Below are 27,079 nucleotides of genomic sequence, written 5' to 3' on the forward strand. Positions count from 1 at the left end.
TTTTTGGATGAATTAAAAAAAAAAAAAAAAAATAAACCAGTAAAGTTGGCCCCTTTTTTTTTTTGTATAATGTGAAAGATTTTACATCGCGAGAATCGTTATCTTTTTATCCTAAGCAAAAAAATTGTGATTCTCATTTTGGCCAGAATCGTGCAGCTCTATTATCCCATGGCACATGGCTGTAAAATTTCCATTCTACAACATTTTTTTTGGATTAAAGTAATTTTTGAACTTTCTATTAATATTTTTTAAAATTAAAAAATTATCTTCAGACTGCTATCATAGGTGTATGACTAGCCTTGTAAGGGTCAAAGATAATAGTTGCCATAACACTTATGGCCTTCTACTATCTTCTTTCTTCTTAAAAGCTATATCCCATCTTATCTTTACTGAAACATGCAGAAAAAAGGAACATTTGAGTAGTCAGCCGGCAGAGAATATGCGCTCTTCTACTACTGTTTACATGTAGCTAGTTGCGCCTCCTGCAAATATTAAGGATGCATTCACATCTGTGCTAATGCGCAACGAAACACACAAAAAATATGCATTTTGCCTCACATTTTTGGAAACACGCTGCAATTGCAGGTCGCGTTTGTGGTGTCATTAATTATTAATGGCACCCTAAGTGTGGGTAGCAGACCCGTGTTTTTCTGTGTGTTTGAGGTATGACAAATGCAACTGTAAAACTATACCCTGTTTGGAATTCTTCTTTAAATGAGAAGTGGGATCCTAAAAAAATAAACATACATACTCACCTCCCATACCTATGCTGCAGCTGTCCCCCACTGGCTCTAACACTGACAACTGGGTGTTTACATGACCACCAATCGCGTAGTTCTTGGTCCACTTGGAGTTGAGAGCAGTGACTGTAACTTACAGCTCTTCCTTCTTCCCCTCCAACACTCACTGGAGTACTGGCTGAGGAGGGGGCGGGAACGGCTGGCTCAAGCTCTCAATGGCATTATTGTGAGGATTCTTGAGCTCACTTTCAGCTAATTCCGGGTCCCAGGAGAGCAAAAGTAATTGACGGAATCCTTCCAGAGCCTTGAGAAGCTCTGTGAAGTCAAGTGACAGTGGGCTTTAACCACAATTCTGGGTCATGGGAGAGTACAATTAAGTGCAATCTGGTGGACCCAAAGAGAAGGGTGGCCAAAAAAGCTTTGGCCATACTTCTCAAGCTGACTGCAGGTTTCTTAACCACTACACATCCGCGCTATGGCCGAATGACGGCCACAGCGCGGACCTGAATTCCCGGGAGGCCGTCATATGACGGCCTCCCCTGTGCACGCTCCCTGTACGCGCCCTGCAGGGCGCGCGCCGAGCGCGCTGCGATCACCGAGTCACTGAGACTCGGCTGATCACCGATCCAAGTAAAGGGCCGGTCCCGGCCCCTTACCATGTGACCATCTGTCAGCCAATGACAGCTGATCACATGATGTAAACAAAAGATCGGTAATCATTTTTTTTTTCTACTCACGCTCACAGCGTGAGTAGAAAAAAAAGCCGTTCACCGGCTCGGATGTAAGGGACATCGGTCCCCAAGTGGAAGAGGCACATCTGCCTCATCAGTGCCACCAAATAGTGCTACCTAACAGTGCCCACAAGTGCCACCTATCAATGCCCACAAGTGCCACCTATCAATGCCCACCTGTAGTGCCAATCAGTGCCACCTGGCAGTGCTGCCCATCGCTGCCACCCATCAGTGCCCATCACTGCCGCCTCATCAGCGTACATCAATGAAGGAGAAAAATGACCCGTTTTAAATTTTTTAACACAAAATATAAAAAAAATAATTTTTTTTTTTTTTTTTTAATTCAGTTTTTTACATTTTTTTAACAAAAAGTAAAAAGTGCAGAGGTGATCAAATACCACCAAAAGAAAGCTCTATTTGTGGTGAAAAAAATGATAAAAATTTTATTTGGGTACAGTGTTGTATGTCCGCGCAATTGTCATTCAAAGTGCGTCAGCGCTGAAAGCTGAAAATTGGTGTGGATAGGAGGGGGGTTTAAGTGCCCTGTAAGCAAGTGGTTAATCAAGATGCCAATGGCCTGCTAATATTTAGTTTCAGTCTATGTGGCTTATTCTTTATTTTATGCCATCATAGTTAAAATTGAAAAATGGATATTGGAATGTGAACAGTCACAAAATAATCACAGTGACTAAATGATGATATCCCAATTTTAATTATCTACATTTTTGTAGGCCACATTTTACATCTAATGCTGATTTACTCCCACCCCTTCCCCAAGCATACATACATAGTGCATTATTTGAAAGTTTATTTTACCCTGGCAACAAAGAACTTTCTCAGAAGAAACTGTTTGTCGGATTGATTAGCGTTTGTATTTTGTGGCTGCTCTTTTTCCTCTTGTCCCGGCTTTCTCCCTGTGTCCGGAGTGACATATGGTTCCTGCTTTCCCAATTCCACTGGCCGAAATTCATCACCTGCAGGAGCCTGGGCCATGGTTAAAATCTGAGGAGATACAAGATATATGTCCTTGAAAATGATGCAAGACACTAGATTTTAATAACATTTTGCAATGACAATACAAGAGGGAAAACAATAAAAACCCACAATAAAGTCCAACAGTGTTACAAACAGACAAATGGACATTCCATGGCAACAGCAATCAAAAGAGTTTTATTACAAAAGAAACAATCATTTACATGTACAAGTCTCCTGGGCGTAGTGGGGAAGCATGTGGTGCAAGGTCCCTAGATCTGTTTCATATCCCCTTTAAGCTTGTATGTTAGTTTGGAAAGAGGTACTGTACATTAGTATTAATCAAGGAAAGCCATTCTGCTAGGGAGCAAGGTGAAGTCTGTTTCTACGATGAGATTCTTAATGAAGAAAAGTAGGAATCTAAAAGAAGATTGTATAAGACCTATGGGGCATCATATCTCCCACCAAGCCAAGCAACATAGTATTGGGATACAATTTTTGGTTAATGCCATTTTACATTCCATGAAAGCAGTAACCTCAAATCAGTACAATGCATTTACAAGACAACATGTTATGGAAAAAGTACACTATAAGTCCCACAACTTTTGAAGCATAGGGAGGTAGGCTAAAAAGTTTGTGTTTATGTATTTTAACTGGTGTATAATAGGTAGTTAGTTAGTTACCTGGTGGGGAAAAAAAAAAAAAAAAGGTGAGCTACATTACCCCATCAATTGAAGAAATCTTGAAGTCGGGGTGTCCGGGGACTCTGAAGAGAGACTGAATTAACACACAGAACAGCAGCTCGGTTTGGGTGCCCCCATAACAAGCTGCTTGCTGTGGGGGGCACTCAACAGGAAGGAGGGGCTAGGAGTGAAGGCAGGGGAAGAGGATCTGGGCAGCTCTTTGCAAAACCACTGCACAGAGCAGGTAAGTATGACATGTTTGTTATTTTTAAACAAAAAATAAAAAAGTGAGACTTTGATATCACTTTAAAGGGGTTGTAAAGGTAAACGTTTTTTCACCTTAATGCATTCTATGCATTAAGGTAAAAAAAAACTTCCGACAATACCGCCGCCCCCAGCCCCCCCATTTTACTTACCTGACCCCTCGAAAGTCCCGCGCTCGCTCCCAACATCCTCTTCGCCACTCAGCCTGGCCGCTGATTGGCTACAGTGGATGGATTGAAAGCAGCGCAGCCATTGGCTCGCGCTGCTGTCAATCACATGCAATGACACGGCGCACGGGGCCGAGTGATACAGTGAGCGGCTATAGCCACCAGCTGTATAACGGGAGCGCGCCCGCAAGCACTCCACACCATGCGAGGGAGCTCGCATTAAGGTGTTGAGTCCTTGAGGGGAAGAGCTGAAACAGCTGCCGAGGGACCCCAGAAGACCAGGTTCGGGGCCACTCTGTGCAAAACGAGCTGCACAGTTAAGGTAAGTATAACATGTTTGTTATTTAAAAAAATACCTTTACAACCCCTTTAAGGTTAACAAAAACTGAAAAATAATGTACATTTAAGAGTTATACATAAAGGCCTTTTTCAGGGAAGAAGTAACGGATTAACAACTCACAGTTGTTCTGCAGCAATATAAGTAAATGAAGCCTTAAGTTTATGTTAATTCCTACAAGCATCCCAACTTTTGTTGTCGAGAAAAGGCCATTAACAAAGGAAGACAGACAGACCATTATAACCCTTAAAAAGTATAAGTCGTTCCTTTTGAGAGATTGCAGCCAAGGTGTCGGTGAGTACAGTTTTCTACACTATCAAAAGGCACTTGGGAACTGGAGGAAACTGACAGATGGAGGTCTGGCAGACCCAAAGCCACAACAGAATTAGAAGACAAGTTTCTGAGAGTCAACAGCTTGCATGACATGGCTCACAGGATAACAACGTCAAGCACAGCTTAACACTGATGGAAGTAAGCTAGTCTCAGTTTCAAAATAATTGATTTCCTTTGTAGAAAGAATGCCACAAATGTGTTTGGCGGTTATATCTGCAAAAGGTGGCTACTTTGAGGAGACAAAAATTTAGATTACATTTTGTTAAAGAAAATGATTCCACAATTTTTTTTTTTTTTTTTTTAAATGTCCAATATATTCAGACCCCCTTAAATTTTTCACTCTTTGTTATATTGCAGCCATTTGCTAAAATCATTTAAGTTCATTTTTTTTCCTCAGTGTACACACAGCACACCATATTGACAGAAGATCCCTGATCCCTGAGAACGCTAACAGTTTTTTTTTGTAGCATTTAAATCAGTCGCTGACAGTCAGGAGCTTTTTTTCCTGTGAGTCTCAATAGTGTACCAGTAAATTTACAGCCCAAAATGGCAAATCGAAGGTACACTAGTGAAGAGGCCTACACGTTTCTGAGTATGACAGATAGTGAAGAGGAAGTCACTCATCTGTCAGATTCAGGCTCAGAATACGATCATGTAGACAGCAGCGGCACCCTGACAGATGGCAGGGACCACTCCATCGTCAGAGCTAAGGTCAGGCGTACCAGACCCCGCTCTTCTGCTGTCGTTGAGGTGGAAGAACCGCAGGGCTCTCGTATGGAGCAGAGAGCCAGTACTAGTGCCGCTCATCCTTCTGGTGAACTGGCAAGCACCAGCGGCCTAGTAGACCCTGATCGTAGTTAAACCAGCACTGCAGTATCACGTGGTGACGTGGCAAGTCCCATAAGTGCAGTTCAAGCTGGTGAGGTGGCAAGCACAGAAGAAGACAAACACGCCCATCAAGCCCATAGTGCCCTTCCTGCTGCATTCGCCAATCCTAATTGGGAGCCCACCACTTCTGCAGCACCCGTACTTCCCCCATTCACTGGCCAACCCGGAATTCAGGTGGAAACAGTCGATTTTACGTCACCTGATTTTTTTATTTGCTGTTTTTCACGGAATATCTCTATAGATCTATTGTGGACCAAAGCAATTTGTATGCTGGTCAATTCATCGCTGCTAATCCCCATTTGACTCTTGCCAGAGATTGGAGACCTATTACGGTCTCCAAATTTAAGATCTTCCTGGGCCTATCCCTCCTCATGGGCATAACTAAAAAGAGTGAGTTGCAGTCATATTGAGCCACTGACCCAATTCACCATATGCCCATGTTCTCTGCCTCCATGGCCAGGGCACGATACGAGCAGATCTTGTGGTTCATGCACTTCAATGACAATGAACTCTGTCATCCTCGGGGGGACCCTGGATACGATCGGCTTTACAAAATTCGGCCCCTCATAAACCACTTCAACCAACAGTTTGCAGCCTTGTTTACTCCCCATCAAGTTGTCTGCATTGATGAGTCCCTGATTACGTTTTCTGGCCGCTTGTCTTTCAAACAGTATCTTCCCAGCAAGCGTGCCAGATATAGGGTCAAGATGTATAAGCTCTGTGACAGGGCCACACGCTATACATATAGGTTTTATGGTTTACGAGGGAAGAGATAGTCAAGTAGAGCCGGAGAACTGCACAGGGAACGCTGGTAAGATTGTGTGGGACTTGGTGTCACCCTTATTCGGAAAGGGGTACCACTTATATGTGGACAATTATTACACAAGCGTGCCACTTTTTAGTCACTTGTTTGATCATGGAATTGGCGCATGTGGCACCGTGCGATCTAATCGCCGGGGCTTACCCCAGCGGCTTGTATATTCCAGTCTTAGGCTGGGGGAGAGAGCCTGCTTGAAGTGTAATAATTTGCTCGCTGTGAAGTGGAGGGATAATCGGAATGTTTTCATTCTGACCTCCCTTCACGCAGACACAATAGTCCAAATTCCTACAGCGACTGGTGTTGTGGAGAAACCCCTCTGTGTCCACGCATATACCCTTAATATGGGAGGGGGTGGACCTCAATGACCAGTTGTTGGCGCCGTCCCCAATTGCCCGTAAGGCCAGATGCTGGTACAAAAAAATGTCTGTATACTTATTTCAATTGGCTCTGCTGAATGCTTATGTGCTATACAAAGCTTCAGGATGAACTGGATCCTTCCCTTAAATTCCAGGAAGAGATCATCACAGCCCTTCTGGTTCCAGACAGTGCTGTGGCCCAACTTCCCAATCCAAATGCAGTAAGTCGGCTGCATGAGAGGCATTTTCCTTATGTCCTCCCTGGTACCCCTACCCAACGAGCCCCCCAAAGAAAATGTCATGTCTGTAGAAAGCGCGGATATAGGCATGACACCCGCTATTATTGTCCCTCCTGTCCTGACCATCCTGGTCTTTGCATTGGTGAATGTTTTGAACGCTACCACACACTAGTGGAGTATTAGCGTAGGGTACAGCACTGCACAGACACACATTCACAAGGTCTCCAAAGATGCCATCGCATTTTGGGAGACCCGAACCGTTACAAAAAAAAGTGTGTTAAAAAAAAATAAAAAATAATACAAAAAAATATATAAAATAGTGGTCGTTTTATTGTTCTCTCTCTCCATTGTTCTGCTCTTTTTTACTGTATGCTACAATGCAATGTTTTATTGTTACTGTATTTTATCATGTTTGCTTTTCAGGTATGTAAATCTTTTACACTTTACTGTGTTTTATTCTTAACCATTTTTTTGTTTTCAGGTACGCCATTCAGCTGCAGCACGGGTTTATTTATCTTGACAGCAACAGCACAGTTAAAAAAAAAAGAGCATATATGCCGAAGCATGGGGGCAGGGGTGGAAAAGCGATTAGCTCCTAACATTAGGGGTGGATTGCCCCAATGCTTCGGCATATATTTTTTAGGCACAGATTGCGTTAAAATAGGTTTTATTTTTACTATGTTTTATTGTATTTGCTTTGCAGGTATGGCAAGTCTTACTGTTATACTGTAATGTTACTTTGTTTTATTGTTAACCATCATTTGCTTAGCAGGTATGCCATTCAGCTGCAGCACTGATTTATTTATCTTGACAGCAACAGCGTTTGCTCCCACGATACGTAAATCAGCAACTCCAGCGTTGTAGGAGGTGATTTCACCACCACAGTTAAAAAAAAAAAAAAAAAAAAAAAAAAAAATGGTGCATGTATGCCCATCATTAGAAGTGGGTGGATGAAGCTCTGTATTCTAATGGTCAGCATACCTACCGATCAATCTCTTTTTTTCGTTCAGCCCACAGGCTGAAAAAAGAACATTACAATGTATGCCCAACAAGGACCAGCAACGTACTGGTATGTTGCTGGACATTGAGTGGTTATACCAGAATGATACCTGCATGTTTTAGGTATCATCTTGGTATCATTCATTTCAGCCAGAGGTCGGCTTTCATGTAAAAGCAATCCTAGAGGCCAATTAGCCTCTGGACTGCCTTTATAAGCAATGGGAGGGAACGTGTCCCCCCCGTCTTCCATGGTTTTCTCGGGAAAGAAAAGAAAAAGAAAAAGAAAAAAGAAAAAGGAGACCCCATTTAAAAAAAAAAAAAAAAAACACAACAAAAAAACAAAAGGAGTACCTGTCACTATCTATTGTTATCATAGGGAATATTTACATTCCCTGAGATAACAATAAAAATGATTAAAAAGTAAATATGAAAGGAACAGTTTAAAAATATAATAAAAAAGCAAAAATAAAGCACCTGTCCCCCCGTGCTCACACGCAAAGGCGAACGCAAGCGTCGGTCAGGTGTAATATGTAAACAGCAATTGCACCATGCATGTGAGGTATCACCGCGAAGGTCAGACCGAGGGCAGTAATTTTAGCAGTAGGTCTCCTCTGTAAATCTAAAATGGCAACCTGTAAAAGCTTTTAAAAATGTATATAGTTTGTCGCCGCTGCACGTTTGTGCGCAATTTTAAAGCATGTCGTGTTTGGTATCCATGTACTCGGCATAAGATCATCTTTTTTATTTCATCAAACATTTGGGCAACATAGTGTGTTTTAGTGCATTAAAATAAAAAAAAAGTGTGTTTTTTCCAAAAACATTGCGAAAAAAAAAATCGCTGCGCAAATACTGTGTGAAAAAACGAATTGCAACACCCACCATTTTAATCTGTAGGGCCTTTGCTTTAAAAAATATACCATATTTATCGGCGTATAACACGCACTTTTTCCCCCTTAAAATCAGGGGAAAATCGCGGGTGCGTGTTATACGCTGATCCCCTTCGATCCCCCGCTGACCGTGAGCGGAGCGATCTCCGGCCGAGTTTGAAAATGGCAACGCCGGTGCCGAAATACATAGCCGCGACTTGCGACGGCTCTCAGCCACTTTCGGCTCCACTCGTAGTCCCGCCCGGGATGGGCGTGACTGTGAGCGGAGCTAGCCGAACCTAGCAGAGTACACTCGGCCATCTGTATATGGGCGGCGCTCGCTCCGCTCACAGTCACGCCCATCCCGGGTGGGATTACGAGTGGAGCCGAAAGTGGCCGAGAGCCGTCGCAAGTCACGGCTATGTATTTCGGCGCCGGTGGCGCCATTTTCAAGCTGCAGTGATACTGACAAATCACTGCAGTTTAACTGCAGCCTGGGCAAGGCTGCAAATGGACACAGACAAAGCTGCAGATGGGCACTGACAAAGCTGCAAGGCTGCAAATGGACACTGATGAGGCTGCAAATGACACCAAGGCTGCAAGGCTGCATTGACGCTGTGCAAGGCTGCATTGATGGGCATTTAAATGTAAGTTTTTTTCCTTAAAATTCCCTCCTAAAGTAATTTTCTTGTAAAAAAATAATATTTTTTCATGTAAACAAAAAGTGTCAGAAAGTGGTGGTTAGAAGAGTGGGTGATGTGTGACATAAGCTTCTAAATGTTGTGCATAAAATGCCAGGACAATTCAAACCCCCACAAATGACTGATTTTTGGAAAATAGATACCCCAAGCTATTTGATGAGAGGCATGTTGAGTCCATGGAATATTTTATATTTTGCCACAAAATGAAAAACGATTTTTTTTTGCACAAAGTTGTCACTAAATGATCTATTGCTCAAACATGCCATAGGTAAATGTGAAATTACACCCCAAAATACATTCTGCAGCTTCTCCTGTGTACGGGGATACCACCTGTGAGACTTTTTGAGAGCCAGCCGCGTACAGGACCCCAAAAAACAAGCAGCGCCTTCAGGCTTTCTAAAGGCGTAAAAAAATTGTGATTTTACTCCTCACTACCTATCACAGTTATGGAGACCCTGCAATGTCCAGATAGCACAACCCCCCCCCCCAAATGACCCCATTTTGGAAAGTAGACACCCCAAGGTATTTGCTAAGAGGCATGGTGAGTATTTTGCAGAATGTATTTTGGGGTGTAATTTCACATTTACCTATGGCATGATCTCATTTATTTTTGAAAATGAAGAAAAAAAAAATGTATTTTTTTTTTCTTTTTTCAATTTTCAAAACTGTGACAAAAAGCGAGATCTGCAAAATAAAATACTCACTATACCTCTCAGCAAATAGCTTGGGGTGTCTACTTTCCAAAATTGGGTCACTTGGGGGGGGTTTGTGCTATCTTGGCATTTCATGGCCTCCGAAACTGTGATAGGCAGTAAGGAGTGAAGTCAAAAATGTACGCCCTTACAAAGCCTGAAGGCAGTGATTGGTTTTCAGGGTCCTGTACGCGGTTAGACTGCCAAAAAGTTCCACACGAGGTATCCCCAGCAAAATGTATTTTGGGGTGTAATTCCACATATAACCATGGTATGTGTGAGCAATATATCATTTAGTGTCAACTTTGTGTAATTTAAAAAAAATTTTTTTTTTTTTTTTATAGTCATTTTTCAATCACTTGTGACAAAAAATAAAATATTCAATGGGCTCAACATGCCTCTCACCAATTTCCTTGGGGTCTCTACTTTCCAGGATGGGGGTTTGTACTGCCCTGCCATTTTAGCACATGATGAAATGGGTAGTCATAAACTAAAAGCTGCGTAAATTCCAGAAAATGTACCTTAGTTTGTAGACGCTATAACTTTTGCGCAAACAATATACGCTTATTGACATTTTTTTTACCAAAAGCATGTGGCTGAATACATTTTGGCCTAAAGGTATGACTAAAATTGAGTTTATTAATTTTTTTTTTTTTTTTTTTAATAACAAAAAGAATATCATTTTTTTTTTCCGTTTATATCGCAAAAAAAATTAATTAAAAAAAAAAAAAAAAAAAAAAAAAAAAATCACAGAGGCAATCAAATACCATCAAAAGAAAGCTCTATTTGTGGGGAAAAAAAAAGGACGCAAATTTTGTTTGGGTACAGCATTGCATGACCGCGCAATTACCAGTTAAAACAGCGCAGTACCAAATTGTAAAAAGTGCTCTGGTCATTGAGCAGCCAAATCCTCCAGGGCTGAAGTGGTTAAATACCACCAAAAGAAAGCTCTGTCTGTCCTTTAAAAAAAAAAATGATAACAATTGTGTTTGGGTACAGTGTTGCATGACCATAAAAAATTGTCATTCAAAGTGCGACAGCACTGAAAGCTGAAAATTATACTGGGCAGGAAGGGGTTGAAAGTGCCCAGTAGGCAAGTGGTTAAGGAAAAAAAAACATTTTCCACCTGCAAGGCAATATCATAATATGCACAGCTTACTAGCACATTATGAAAGACTTGCCTTAAAAACGAACCTCTCCAGTGGCGTGCTGTCACCGCTGCAGAGGCTTTCTTCTTCAACCAGTCTTCTTTCTGGTTTTGGGGACTCCAGCTGTCAGATTGGCCGAGCCGCATGACGCCACTCCTGCGCATGGGAGTCTCGGCCATGGCACACCGCTCTGAAGGAACCACACGGGCATGCCGTTCCCTCAAAGCAGATGCGCTGGTGACATCACTGACTGCTGCTCGCTAGATTATCTCCTAAACGGTGCACGTAGATTAAGGTTTTTTGTTAAATCTCTCGACCAGCCCAGTCATCTGCGGGTGATAGACAGAAGTAAGCTACAGTTTAATCTGAAACAGGTCTGCCATCACCTTCGACATGAACGGAGTGCCTTAGACCATCAGGATTTCTTTAGGGAACCCAGTTATTGAAAACATGTTAAGTAATTACTGTGTAATCGCTTTTGAAGAGGTCCAGTGCAATACCCCCCAACCAGTTCTCCCTGTGTCCAGTACAATACCCCCCCCCCCCCCCAGTTCTCCCTGTGTCCAGTACAATACCCCCCCCCCCCCCCCCAGTTCTCCCTGTGTCCAGTACAATACCCCCCCCCCCAGTTCTCCCTGTGTCCAGTACAATACCCCCTCCCCCAGTTCTCCCTGTATCCAGTACAATACCCCCCTACCAGTTCTCCCTGTGTCCAGTACAATACCCCCCAACCAGTTCTCCCTGTGTCCAGTACAATACCCCCCAACCAGTTCTCCCTGTGTCCAGTACAATACCCCCCAACCAGTTCTCCCTGCCCTGTGTCCAGTACAACACCCCCCAACCAGTTCTCCCTGTGTCCAGTACAATACCCCCAACCAGTTCTCCCTGTGTCCAGTACAATACCCCCCAACCAGTTCTCCCTGCCCTGTGTCCAGTACAATACCCCCCAACCAGTTCTCGCTGTGTCCAGTACAATACCCCCCAACCAGTTCTCCCTGCCCTGTGTCCAGTACAACACCCCCCAACCAGTTCTCCCTGTGTCCAGTACAATACCCCCCAACCAGTTCTCCCTGCCCTGTGTCCAGTACAATACCCCCCAACCAGTTCTCCCTGTGTCTAGTACAATACCCCCTAACCAGTTCTCCCTGTGTCTAGTACAATACCCCCCAACCAGTTCTCCCTGCCCTGTGTCCAGTACAATACCCCCCAACCAGTTCTCCCTGTGTCCAGTACAATACCCCCCAACCAGTTCTCCCTGTGTCCAGTACATTACCCCCCAACCAGTTCTCCCTGCCCTGTGTCCAGTACAATACCCCCCAACCAGTCCTCCCTGTGTCCAGTACAATACCCCCCAACCAGTTCTCCCTGCCCTGTGTCCAGTACAACACCCCCCAACCAGTTCTCCCTGTGTCCAGTACAATACCCCCCAACCAGTTCTCCCTGCCCTGTGTCCAGTACAATACCCCCCAACCAGTTCTCCCTGTGTCTAGTACAATACCCCCCAACCAGTTCTCCCTGTGTCTAGTACAATACCCCCCAACCAGTTCTCCCTGCCCTGTGTCCAGTACAATACCCCCCAACCAGTTCTCCCTGTGTCCAGTACAATACCCCCCAACCAGTTCTCCCTGTGTCCAGTACAATACCCCCCAACCAGTTCTCCCTGCCCTGTGTCCAGTACAACACCCCCCAACCAGTTCTCCCTGTGTCTAGTACAATACCCCCCAACCAGTTCTCCCTGCCCTGTGTCCAGTACAACACCCCCCAACCAGTTCTCCCTGTGTCCAGTACAATACCCCCCAACCAGTTCTCCCTGTGTCCAGTACAATACCCCCCAACCAGTTCTCCCTGTGTCCAGTACAATACCCCCCCAACCAGTTCTCCCTGTGTCCAGTACAATACCCCCCAACCAGTTGTCCCTGCCCTGTGTCCAGTACAATAACCCCCCTCCCCTCACTTTCAGTTAACACTGCAGTACAATGACCACAGGGCAGTCTGATAAAACTGCACCATTCTTTAACATCTATACAAACCACAGTTCTGTAAAGTTCTGAAAACAGGAAAGGCATGTTTGTGTCACATGCATTGTTGTCTCACAGTTTTTAGAACCCATAACAGTATCGTGTTCCAACGGCATCCACCTTCTATAAAACTAGGTGTGACAAAAAAAAAAAAAGATTTACAGCAGACAACCCTAAAATGGAATGTCACTACTATAAAACATTCATTATATCCGGAGAGAAGTTAAGAACCTTGTGTCATATACCTCAAATACATACTATATAGTTGCCAGAGAAAGCAGGAACATATTTGTGAAAAAGGTCACATAGGGGCTTGATACTACAAATGAAGGAATTAAGGCCTGTCATACGAGGTGTGAATCTAAGCCCGCTCAACAGGAACCGGCCAAGAATCAAACCGTTAATGGGCAGGCTGAATGTACCATGTTGATCGATTGATCAACCTGGGTACAACCAGCCTGCCGGATTCCCTTCAGATTATCGCTATAGCCGCAAGAAATAATCACCGTCTTCTACTAGCGGGGACAGCTTCCCCCCCCTGCTGGGAGAAGACAATCGATTGGCAGGAGGGATTCCCGTCAACACTGTCTGTGTTGATGGGGGAAATCATGAGAATTTCTTTCCTGCAACCCGTGGTTGCAGGAAAGAAATTCACACCGTGTTATGGGCAGCCTAAACTGTGTAGCCACAAGTCCACAAGCCACAAGTCCACAACAAGAGGCCCAAAGGCTGATCCAGTCTACAGCAGACGCAGCCAAGCAGAAACCCCACAAATGAATAAGGAAATATTGATATCGCTGCATGATTTTCTTAGGTTTGTGTTGGAGCTAAAATACCCATTAGAAAATGTTGTGTGGATCGCTGCTGACTGATGAGCATTGTGCTATCCAGTGAGACAGATCATCTGTTAAGTATTCTTTTTAACAAAAATGAGAGAAATCTGAGGACTGACATTCCTGACGTTCCTTCTGGAAATACCGATTTCCTTACCAATACTGCTTTCAGTATACAGCAAGTAAAGTTAAAATGAAGTTTAATGCTGAATTTGCATGTTTATTTTGGGTGCGTGACTCAGAAAAGGTTATTCTTTGCACGGTTATACAGAATACAAGGTATTTTGTGAACGAACAAGAGGGGAGGAGAGGCAGATATTCTGTGTATACACATGTAGGTATTTGATTATAAATAGAATCAATCTGCACAGTTAAGGGCCCTTTCACACAGGCAGATCCGTTGGACAGACCTCGCTAGCTCAGCAGGGGATCGCTCCGTCGATCCCCGCTCACTGTGCTGAGACAAACGTTTCAGAGCCCAGCTGTTCTCTATGGGGAGATCGGATAAAAAATGAACAGCATCTCCGTTTTCATCCAATCCGCTGGAGAGACGGCAAACGTATCGCCATTCGTGTGTTTTTAGAGGATCTTGTCGGATCGGATAGCAGGCGGGTGTCAGCGGACACATCTCCACTGATATCCGCCTGCCCATAGAAGTCAATGGGTGGCCTGCGGTGGATCTGAACGGGCTGGCCCAGAAGTGATTTGTTTAAATTTAAACTGTTGCTCCTAGAAACAACCATTCCTAAAGCCCAACTTCTGCCAAACCTGGATTTTCATTATGGATAGATCAGGAAAGGGTTAGTGCCACTATAAGGCTTTTAAGGCTATAAGGCTTGTATAACAGTGTAAATTTGCTGTCCCGTCTAAATAACTCAACACACAGCCGTTATTGTCTAAACCGCTGGCAACAAAAGTGAGTACATCACTAAGTGAAAATGTCCAAATTGGGCCCAAACTGGCAACATTTTGTGTTGTCACCATTATTTTCCAGCACTGCCTTAACCCTCCTGGGCATGACATTCACAAGGGCTTCACAGGCTGCCACTAGAGTCCTCTCCCACGCCTCCATGGACGACATCACGGAGCTGGTGGATGTTGGAGAACTTTCCATTTGAAGATGCCCCACAGATGCTCAATAGGGTTTAGGTCTGGAGACATGCTTGGCCAGTCCATCACCTTTACCCTCAGCTTCTTTAGCAAGGCAGTGGTCCTCCTGGAGGTGTGTTTGGGGTCGTTATGTTGGAATACTGCCCTGCGGCCCAGTCTTAGAAGGGAGGGAATCATGCTCTGCTTCAGTAGGTCACAGTACATGTTGGCATTTATGGTTCTCTCAATGAACTGTAGCTCCCCAGTATTGGCAGCACTCATGCAGCCCCAGACCGTGACACTCCCACCACCATGCTTGACTGTAGGCAAGACACACTTGTCTTTGTACTCCTTACCTGGTTGCCGCCACATACGCTTGACACCATCTGAACCAAATATATAATTATCTTGGTCTCATCAGACCTCAGGACATGGTTCCAGTAATCCATGTCCTTAGTCTGCTTGTCTTGAGCAAACTGTTTGCGGGCTTTTTTGTGCATCATTTTTAGAAGAGGCTTCCTTCTGGGACGACAGCCATGCAGACCAATTTGATGCAGTGTGCGGCGTATGGTCTGAGCACTGACAGGCTGACCCCCCACCCCTTTAACCTCTGCAGCAATGCTTGCAGCACTCATATGTCTACTTCCCAAAGACAACCTCAGGATATGACGCTGAGCACGTGTACTCAACTTCTTTGGTCGACCATGGCGAGGCCTGTTCTGAGTGGAACCTGTCCTATTAAACCGCGGTATGGTCTTGGCCACCGTGCTGCAGCTCAGTTTCAGGGTCTTGGCAATCTTCTTATAGCCTAGGCCATCTTTATGTAGAGCAACAATTCTTTGTTTTTTCAGATCCTCAGAGAGTTCTTTGCCATGAGGTGCCATGTTGAACTTCCAGTGACCAGTATCAGAGAGTGAGAGTGATAACACCAAATTTAACACACCTGCTCCCCATTCACACCTGAGACATTGTAACACTAATGAGTCACATGACACCAGGGAGGGAAAATGGCTAATTGAGCCCAATTTAGACATTTTCACTTAGGGGTGCACTCACTTTTGTTGCCAGCGGTTTAGACATTAATGGCTGTGTGTTGAGTTATTTTGAGGGGACAGCAAATTGACACTGTTATATAAGCTGTACACTCACTACTTTACATTGTAGCAAAGTGTAATTTCTTCAGTGTTGTCACATATTTACAAAAATGTGAGGGGTGCATTCACTCTTGTGTGTATATATATATTTTATTTATTTCTATGACCCCATGTACAGCAATCAGGTGTTGTAGTTTTGACTGGGACAGGAAGTCGTGGACAACAATAAAAATGTAAAATTTTTCCTTACTTGAATGAATATAATATATATATATATATATATATATATATATATATATATATATATATATATATATATATATATATATATATATATATATATATATATATATATATATATATATATATATATATATATATATATATATATATATATATATATATATATATATATATATACACACACACACACACATATACATACACACACTCTCAAGAAGTAAGGAAAAATTTGACATTTTTATTGTTGTCCACGACTTCCTGTCCCAGTCACAACTACAACACCTGATTGCTGTACATGGGGTCATATATATATATATATATATATATATATATATATATATATATATATATACACACACACACACACACACACACACACACACACACACACACACACACACACACACACACACACACACACACACACACACACACACACACACACACACACACACACACACACACACACACACACACACTACCGTTCAAAAGTTTGGGGTCACCCAAACAATTTTGTGTTTTCCATGAAAAGTCACACTTATTCACCACCATACGTTGTGAAATGAATAGAAAATAGAGTCAAGACATTGACAAGGTTAGAAATAATGATTTGTATTTGAAATAACATTGTTTTTACATCAAACTTTGCTTTCATCAAAGAATCCTCCTTTTGCAGCAATTACAGCATTGCACACCTTTGGCATTCTAGCTGTTAATTTATTGAGGTAAGCTGGAGAAATTGCACCCCACGCTTCTAGAAGCAGCTCCCACAAGTTGGATTGGTTGGATGGGCACTTCTGGCGTACCATACGGTCAAGCTGCTCCCACAACAGCTCAATGGGGTTCAGATCTGGTGACTGTGCTTGCCACTCCATTACCGATAGAATACCAGCTGCCTGCTTCTGCTGTAAATAGTTCTTGCACAATTTGGAGGTGTGTTTAGGGTCATTGTCCTGTTGTAGGATGAAATTGGCTCCAATCAAGCGCTGTCCACTGGGTATGGCATGGCGTTGCAAAATGGAGTGATAGCCTTCCTTATTCAGAATCCCTTTTACCCTGTACAAAGCTCCCACCTTACCAGCACCAAAGCAACCCCAGACCATCACATTACCTCCACCATGCTTAACAGATGGCGTCAGGCATTCTTCCAGCATCTTTTCATTTGTTCTGCGTCTCACAAACGTTCTTCTTTGTGATCCAAACACCTCAAACTTGGATTCATCCGTCCACAACACTTTTTTCCAGTCTTCCTCTGTCCAATGTCTGTGTTCTTTTGCCCATCTTAATCTTTTTCTTTTATTGGCCAGTCTCAGATATGGCTTTTTCTTTGCCACTCTGCCCTGAAGCCCAAAATCCCGCAGCCGCCTCTTCACTGTAGATGTTGACACTGGTGTTTTGCGGGTACTATTTAATGAAGATGCCAGTTGGGGACCTGTGAGGCGTCTGTTTCTCAAACTAGAGACTCTAATGTGCTTATCTTCTTGCTTAGTTGTGCAACGCGGCCTCCCACTTCTTTTTCTACTCTGGTTAGAGCCTGTTTGTGCTGTCCTCTGAAGGGAGTAGTACACACCATTGTAGGAAATCTTCAATTTCTTTGCAATTTCTCGCATGGAATAGCCTTCATTTCTAAGAACAAGAATAGACTGTCGAGTTTCAGATGAAAGTTCTCTTTTTCTGGCCATTTTGAGCGTTTAATTGACCCCACAAATGTGATGCTCCAGAAACTCAATCTGCTCACAGGAAGGTCAGTTTTGTAGCTTCTGGAAGGAGCTAGACTGTTTTTAGATGTGTGAACATGATTGCACAAGGGTTTGCTAATCATCAATTAGCCTTCTGAGCCAATGAGCAAACACATTGTACCATTAGAACACTGGAGTGATAGTTGCTGGAAATGGGCCTCTATACACCTATGTAGATATTGCACCAAAAACTAGACATTTGGAGTTAGAATAGTCATTTACCACATTAGCAATGTATAGAGTATATTTGTTTAAAGTTAGGACTAGTTTAAAGTTAGCTTCATTTAAAAGTACAGTGCTTTTCCTTCAAAAATAAGGACATTTCAATGTGACCCCAAACTTTTGAACGGTAGTATATTATATATATATATATATATATATATATATATATATATATATATATATATATATATATATATATATATATATATATATACACACACACACACACACACACACACACACACACACACACACACACACACACACACACACACGATCTTTATTGTTACATACAGAACATGGTTAAAAGATTTGGTATAAATTATGTGCACATGTACAAGGATACATCTAGAATTCAAAGCAGATGACAAGATATAATCATTCGAAGATCGCATTGGAGTGGTTATCCCGACATGTTTCGCCACTTTGGGCTCATCAGGGGATATTTTAAAGGACAGTTAGATGTAACACTGCATAAAACCAAACCAAGATTAAAACCATTACATTAACTAGGAATACAATAAGGAGATTGAAATAGAAATAAATGATGGTGGTACAATACAATAAGCTGTCAACTATCATGCCCATCATCAATCAGTCACCCAAATGAGGATCTTGTGTCTGCGACTCAAGGTCAAGTCACGAAAAACCGTCAATGGGTAGTGCACATGGAGAAATGCCATTTAAGGCTCGAAGAAACTCTTCAGTTGAAATCTAGCCTAGTCCGCTCTCTGTCCACCCATGGGTCGCTATGCAGCATGGGAACTGTAGTACTTCGGTACTCTAGCCTTGTGTCATCCTTATGACGCTCCGCACATGCGCCATGCGGTCTAAACACCGGCGGCCAGATGCATGACATCAGACGCTAATTGCTTAGCATCTGTATGTCCATTTATAGTCCTCTCTTACCATATTACACAGTCAGACGTCCCAAGGGTAGCCATGCCATGACACTGTTACAAGATAAAACGGCATCCAAATCTGTCCTTCCATGATATCATGGTATATTATTATAGTTTCCATATTATGCTCTAAATTATAGTTCACCTCTTTAATTATTTCACTTGCTGCCGCCTATGTTGGAAACTTTACCTCCCCATGTCTGAGGGGGGCAAGTGATCTGCAGCAGTTATCTGGTCACCTCCATATATAAGATGACCTACTTCTCATTATATTAATTACCAACATGAGCTAAATTCAAAAATTCTATCCATTTTACCTTCCGCAGCTACTCATTTTAACATTCTCTACAGACCTCTGTCTGCAGTTCAGGCACCCTTGGCCCTTTTTTCCAATTGTTTTTTTTGATGCAAGTAAGCTACCTTCCTCCCAGGAATACCTTTTCACTTTACATTAGCTCACTTTTAGTCACCACATTTTTTATGGTTCTTAAATGCTAACCATCCTACTTTTCATCTTCCGCACTTCTCATGACTCCCCATTCACAGTCCATTTCTTCACTCACAACACCCATTCCCCACCTCTTCACACCCCAACTCTCCCCCCTCTTCCCCTTCTCTCCTTCCCCTCCCCTCCATTTCTAACCTACCCCAATCCCAACTCCCCCCCCCCCCCCTTCCTTCCCCTCCCATCCCCTTCCTCCATTCGCCCTTACCTTCTCCGTCCCGGCCATCCCCCCCCCCCCCCCCCCAGTCAACTCTCTCTGCTCCCTTCCCCCACCCTCTCCCCCATTTCACCCACACTATTTTAGTGGATTCATTTCCCATTTACCTCACTCAACTACTTTACTAATTTTTGCACTATTCTGTTGGCTAAATTTCAGCCGAAGAGTTTCTTCGAGCCTTAAATGGCGTTTCTCCATGTGCACTACCCATTGACAGTTTTTCGTGACTTGACCTTGAGTCGCAGACACAAGATGCTCATTTGGGTGAGCGACTGATGATGGCCATGATAGTCGATTGTATTGTACCATAATTTATTTCTATTTCAATCTTCTTATTGTATTCCCAGTTAATGTAATGGTTTTAATGTTGTTTTGGTTTTATCCGGTGTTACATCTAACTGTCCTTAACCACTTCGCGCCCGCGCTACAGCCGAAAGACGGCTGCAGCGCGGACGCTATCTTTCGGGAGGCCGTCCCTGGACGTCCTCCTGTTTACTTCCGCGTTGCGCGCTCCCGCGGGCGCACATCGGGGAAGTTTTGTGCTGGCCATGTCCCTTGGACACAGCCAGTCACAGATTGCTGAAAATGGCCAATCATAGCGGCCGTTTTCAGCGCGATCGCCCTGCAATGAAAGATGATCTCAAATGTAAACATATGAGATCATCTCTCATTGCCGGCTCTCCCTCCTTACACAGGGACAGCGTGTGAGGAGGGAGAGCGAACTGTGTCTAAAGCGTTAGTTACTGTGAGGAAAAAAAAAAAAAAAACATACACTGTGCCAACACACAAAATATCAGTGCCATCTGCCAGTCCCATCTGCCAGTCCCATCTGCCCGTCCCATCTGCCATCAGTTCCACCTGTCAATACCATCTGTCAGTACCACCTTTCAGTGCCACGTGCCATCTGTTATCAGTGTCACCAGTGCCACGTATCAGTGTCATCAGTGTCACATGTCATCAGTGCCACGTAAGAGTGATAGCTATCATCAGTGTCACTTGTCATCAGTGCCTTCTGTCATCACCAACAATGGCTAGAAGATTATATTCAGCTGAGGAGGCGTACAGTATTCTTGCAGGCGACGAGAGCAATGGGGAGCTCAAGGACACTTGCCTATCCCGGACAGAGAGACGTATCTTGTTCGGGCGTCCATGGCTGCAGTTATATCAGGGGCACCTCCTCCCCCCTCCGGCTTCCAGGGTTACACGGCTCTCCACCCCGGGGGATTTTTGGGACTACAGCCACTCCTACATATCCACTGGAGACAGGCATATCTGACAGCCAAATACTATCGCAAAGGAAAATACAGTTAATATACATTCCCATTACGTTCGTAGGTCTGTAGTGTATGGTATATACTGTCCTGATTTATATCCCACCTAGAAAACCTGAATATGGACTAGTATGGAACTTGGAATAATCAACTATCCACCATAGGACATCCCCTCCTACTAGCCACTCCTTTCCATGTACAAATGTCAGCCTACCGGCCCATACAGACTGTGCTCCTGTTCTCCTGGCTCTGATGAAGAGGTTACCCTCGAAACGCGTCAGCCCTTTTTAAATACCTGCCTCTACATGGGCATACCCCAATTTTAACTTTTTAGTGCCTATTTTGTTACCTGTGTTTATGCAATGTAGTATTTGTATGATTCAATATTTATATGTTTGTATTCCCTATACATGATTAAACCATACATGTTTTGATGTAAGCGTCTGATCACGCGCCTTCCATCCACCTCCTACCATACAGTCCTTTCCAGACCACCCCTGGTCAGTTAAGGCAGCGGGACACGCTCTATCATCTCCTCCAGTCCTTTCACTGTCTACAATACTACACTTTTACTGCAGCAAATGGCCTCACAAGCGCAGGAGTATTTTTCACCATATCTTGCCTACATTAGGTCCCATGCCAGACTTCCCTATTCCCTTCAAAACCCCTTGTGGCTGCCACCTAATTCAGGAGAAGCTAAAGTTCCCCTTTTCACTGCCCAGCCAGGAGTCCAGGTGGACACAGAAAATTTTTCCCCGATAGACTTTTTCCACCTTATTTTTACGGAGGACATGCTTGCATCTATTGTGGCCCAGTGCAACCTACTGTATATGCCCAACAATTTATTGCAAGTAACCCAACGTCCTCTTATGCTTGTCCCTGCGAGTGGAGAGCCCTAACAGTGGAGGAGTTTAAAATTTTTTTGGGCCTCACATTCTGTATGGGACTAAACAGAAAAAATGAAATACGTTCGTATTGGTCTACCCTCCCCATCTACCACATGCCCATCTTTTCCTCAGTAATGCTCAGGACCAGATATCTTATGATTATGAGATTCCTTCACTATAACGACAATACCCAGTGCCCTCCCCGAAATCACCCAAATTTTGACAAGCTTTTTAAAATTCGGCCCCTAATAAATTATTTTTCAGAAATCTTCCCCCAGTTGTTTACCCCAGGCCAACACATATGTGTGGATGAGTCCCTTATCACATTTTCTGGCAGGCTGGGCTTAAAACAATTTATTCCCACCAAAAGGGCCCACTATGGGGTGAAGATGTACAAATTGTGCGATCGTGCTACAGGGTATACCTATGCCTTCATGGTATACGAAGGGAAGGACACCCAGTTACATCCCCCTAATTGCCCAGAATATATTGGATCGAGTGGGAAAGCTGTTTGGGAACTCATAAACCCACTCCTGGAGAAAGGCTACCATCTGTATGTGGACAATTTTTATTCTAGTTTGCCCTTGTTCCAAAACCTTCATAGAAAGAAGACTCCAGCATGCGGCACCGTAAGGACGAATCGGAAGGGCTTTCCTCAAAGCCTCGTCAACAAGAAGTTAAGAAGAGGGGAGGCGGCGAGCTTATGGAATGAGGAAATTCTGGCTGTGAAGTGGAGGGACAGAAGGGACATCTACATGCTTTCTTCAATCCACAACACATTTGTTGAGATCACCAGGAGGAATGGCCCAATTCAAAAGCCGATGTGTATCTATGAATACAACATGTATATGGGGGGTGTTGACTTCAACAACCAGATGCTCGAGCCCTACCTTTCCACTAGAAGAACATACCAGTGGTATAAAAAAGTTTTGATTTATTTAATTTGGCCATATACAACACCTATGTAATTTATCGCAACTCCACTGACAGACCCAAACCCTTCCTTGGCTACCAGGAGGAAATCACCACTGCCCTTATATACCCGAACAGCCCACCAGAAAACATTAGATCCGATGTAATTAGCAGACTCTCTGAACGCCACTTTCCCGATAAAACCCCTCCCAGACCAACAGGCCAAAAACGTAAAAAAAAATGCCAGGTGTGCTCAAAACGAAGGGTGAGAAGAGACACCACTTATCATTGTCCTTCCCAACCAGGCCTCTGCATAGTTGACTGTTTCCGCCGTTACCATACTTCACTAAATTATTAGTGAAGTATGGTAAACATAACCCTCACTTCCTGCCTTCACACACCTTCACACCCCTTATGCCTCTGCTTGCTCTGTAACTGACCCTGGCTTGTTATTCAACCACGCTTCTGCCTACCGATTCTGTTTATATCTCTGCCTGATCTGGAACTGACCCTGGACTGTTATTCGACCACGCTTCTGCCTACCGATTCTGTACATACCTCTGCCTGATCTGGAACTGACCCTGGACTGTTTGACCATGCCTCTTGCCTGCCTCTTGGACTGATCTTGTACCCTGCCAGTGGACTAGTGGGATTATGAACACAGGGGTCTCACATATGTGAGGGGCTCCAGAATTGTTTTTCTGGATGAAGAAAACAATTTAATTGGTTTTCTCATTCCTAGATTAGGGTCTGGAGACTCGGAGGCTTCAAAGAGATTTGGTTGGGAGAAGCCTCTACCCCTGTCCCCATTCTGTCCTGAACGAGGCCCTACTTCTGCCTGCTGCCTGTAGGACCTATGCCATTATGCCTCTGCCTGTCGCAAGAACTGACCACACCACATGGACCTGCCTACTACCAGGACCAATATATTGGCACTGCTGACAATTTCTGCCTGCACTGACCCTGGACTATATATGGACAATATCCCTGCCTGCTGCCTGTACTGACTATGGACAGTATTCCTGCCTGTTGCCTGGAAAATTGCGTTCGCTTTTGCTGACCAAGTCCCTGCCTGCTGCCTGAACCAGTGCTATCCTCCTGTGTACAACTGCGTTACTACAACCATAGGTAATCTTTTGTTTACTCTTTGCTCAGCATAATGTATTTTGGGGTGTAATTCTTGGTATGTGAATGCTATGTGCCCCTAGAACACCTGATGGTGTTCCTTGCATGTTGGGCCTCTGTATGTGGCCAGGCTGTGTAAAAGTCTCACATGTGGTATCGCCATACTCAGGAGTAGCAGAATGTATTTTGGGGTGTCATTTTTGCTATGTACATGCTATGTGTTGGAAATATCTTACAAATGCACAACTTTGCGTAAAAAAAAAAAAAAAAAGCGTTTATTTTTTTTCCCACATTTTCCAAAAACTTTTGGAAAAAAATGAACCGTTCAACAGACTCATTATGCCTCATAGATTATACGTTGGGGTGTTAGCTTTCCAAAATGGGGTCACTTTGTGGGCGTTTCCATTGTCCTGGTGCTCCAGGGCCTTCAAAAGTGTAATAGGTGGTTGAGAAATGAGATGTGTAAATTATGCTGCTAGAACGCCTGATGGTGCTATTTCAATATTGGGCCTCTGTATGTGGCCAGGCTGTGTAAAAGTCTCACACATTTGGTATTGCCGTACTCAGGAGGAGTAGCAGAATGTATTTTGGGGAGTCATTTGTGGTATACACATGCCATGTGAGAGAAATAACCTATTACAATGACAATTGTGTGGGAAAAAAAAAAAAATCTTCATTTTGCAAAGAATTGTGGGAAAAAAAAATTACACCATCAAAAACCTCACAAGGCATCTTACTAAATACCTTGGAATGTCTACTTTCAAAAAAGGGGTCATTTGGGGGGTATTTGTACTTTCCTGGCTTGTTCGGGTCGCAAGAAATGAGAGAGGCCACCAGTACATCAGGTGTGGTCAATTTTTTATGATTTGCACCACAGCTAACTTTCACACAGACCAAATAATATCCACTAATTTGGGTTATTGTTACCAAAGATATGTAGCAGTATAAATTGTGGCCAAAATTTCTGAAGAAAAATTAATAATTTGCAAAATGTTATCACATAAACTAAGAAAAATGCGGATTTTTTTTCAAAATTTTTGGTCTTTTTTCATTTATAGCGCAAAATATAAAAAACCCAGAGGTGATCAAATACCAGCAAAAGAAAGCTCTATTTGCGGGGAAAAACGATAAAAATTTCATTTGGGTACAGTGTTGTATGACCGCGCAATTGTCATTCAAAGTGCGACAGCGCTGAAAGCTGAAAATTGGTCTGAGCAGGAGGGGGGTTTAAGTGCTCAGTAAGCAAGTGGTTAAAATATCCCGTGATGAGCCCAAAGTGGTGAAACATGTCGGGATAACCACTCCAATGCGATCTTCAAGTGATTATATCTTGTCATCTACTTTGAATTCTAGATGGATCCTTGTACATGTGCACATAATAATTTATACCAAATCTTTTAACCATGTTCTGTATGTAACAATAAAAATCTTGTAATTAATTTTCTATACTTACCATGGATTGAAATTACTTATTTCTCTTTGTTGGCACCCTAAGGCCCCTTTCACACGGATGGATAGAATGGTGCTTTTAGCTGCGGATTTTCTAATTTTCTACCGCAGCTAAAAGCACACAATGCTTTCCTATGGCCCCATTCACACACTGCGTTTTGCTGCGAATTAGATACATGCGGTTCTGCGCGGATAGAAAAAATAGAATTGCCTGCGTCCAGGAGCGATTTAGCGTAGCTATCCGCACATAACCGTAGGTAATCACAGTGCACTGTGTCAGCTGCGGATAACAGCGCCGAGCTGCTCATCGGGAAAGGAAAAATTATTTTTCCTTTCCCGATGAGCGACAAGCACGGGGATCCGACCCGGATCCCCGCCAATGCCCGGCACTGTTTGGTATGAATCTTGAGGGGGAACTCCACGCCAATTGTAAATAAAAAAACGGCGTGGGTTCCCCCCAGGGGCATACCAGGCCCTTAGGTCTGGTACGGATTTTAAGAGGAACCCCTACGCCGAAAAAACGGCGTGGGGTCCCCCCCAGAATCCATACCAGACCCTTATCCGAGCACGCAGCCCGGTAGGTCAGGAAAGGGAGTGGGGACGGGCGAGCGCCCCCCCTCCTGAGCCGTACCAGGCCGCATGCCCTCAACATGGGGGGTGAGTGCTTTGGGGGAGGGGGCGCCCTGCGGCCCCCCACCCCAAAGCACCTTGTCCCCATGTTGATGAGGACAAGGGCCTCTTCCCGACAACCCTGGGCGTCGCTTGTCGGGGTCTGCGGGCGGGGGGCTTATCAGAATCCAGGAGCCCCCTTTAATAAGGGGGCCCCCAGATCCCGGCCCCCCCACCCTATGTGAATGAGTATGGGGTACATGGTACCCCTACCCATTCACCTAGGGAAAAAGTGTCAATTAAAAAAAAACACTACGCGGATTTTTAAAGTAATTTATTAGACAGCTCCGGGGGTCTCTCCGGTTCTTCTCCGCACTCTCCGCTATCTTCTGCTCTTTTGACGCTCTTTTTCTATAGCGGAGGAGCCCGGTCTGCTGCCTTCTTCCCTCCTTCTCTTCTTCTCATGTTGACACAACACTTTCTCCGGCTGCAATGCACTGTGGGTACTCCGCTCTGACTTATATAGGCGGTGACCACGCCCCCTTATGCCGTCACACTCCCTGGGCATGCTGGGACTGTGACGTTTTAGGGGGCGTGGTCATCACCCGATGACCACGCCCCCTAAAACGTCACAGTCCCAGCATGCCCAGGGAGTGTGATGGCATAAGGGGGCGGGGTCACCGCTTATATAAGTCATAGGAGAGCGTCGTGTCAAAAGAAGAGGAAAGAGGAAAGAGGAAAGAGGAAAGAGGAAAGAGGAAAGAGGAAAGAGGAAAGAGGAAAGAGGAAAGAGGAAAGAGGAAAGAGGAAAGAGGAAAGAAGAGGAAAGAAGAGGAAAGAGGAAAGAGGAAAGAGGAAAGAGGAAAGAGGAAAGAGGAAAGAGGAAAGAGGAGGAGAGAGGAGGAGAGAGGAGGAGGAGGCAGCAGACCGGGCTCCTCCGCTATAGCAAAAGAGTAGAAGATAGCGGAGGAGCCCGGCAGAAGACGCGGAGAAGAACCGGAGAGACCCCCAAAGTCGGAAGAAGACCC

At 44.0% G+C, this 27,079-nt stretch overlaps 1 protein-coding gene across 1 annotated transcript in view; it reads right to left on the reverse strand.

Moving 5' to 3' along the window:
• The window catches only part of TPRG1 (tumor protein p63 regulated 1), a 202,129-nt gene that overhangs the window by 147,654 nt on the left and 27,396 nt on the right, over window positions 1-27,079 (reverse strand). Inside the window, exon 2 of the mRNA XM_073626409.1 lies at window positions 2,288-2,473. Within this exon, the coding sequence (XP_073482510.1) occupies window positions 2,288-2,464 (177 nt within the window). The 5' untranslated portion in view covers window positions 2,465-2,473. The remainder of the gene's footprint in view (window positions 1-2,287; window positions 2,474-27,079) is intronic.

This window comes from Aquarana catesbeiana, linkage group LG04, assembly GCF_042186555.1.
Source record: "Aquarana catesbeiana isolate 2022-GZ linkage group LG04, ASM4218655v1, whole genome shotgun sequence".
Taxonomy (NCBI): Eukaryota; Metazoa; Chordata; class Amphibia; order Anura; family Ranidae; genus Aquarana; species Aquarana catesbeiana.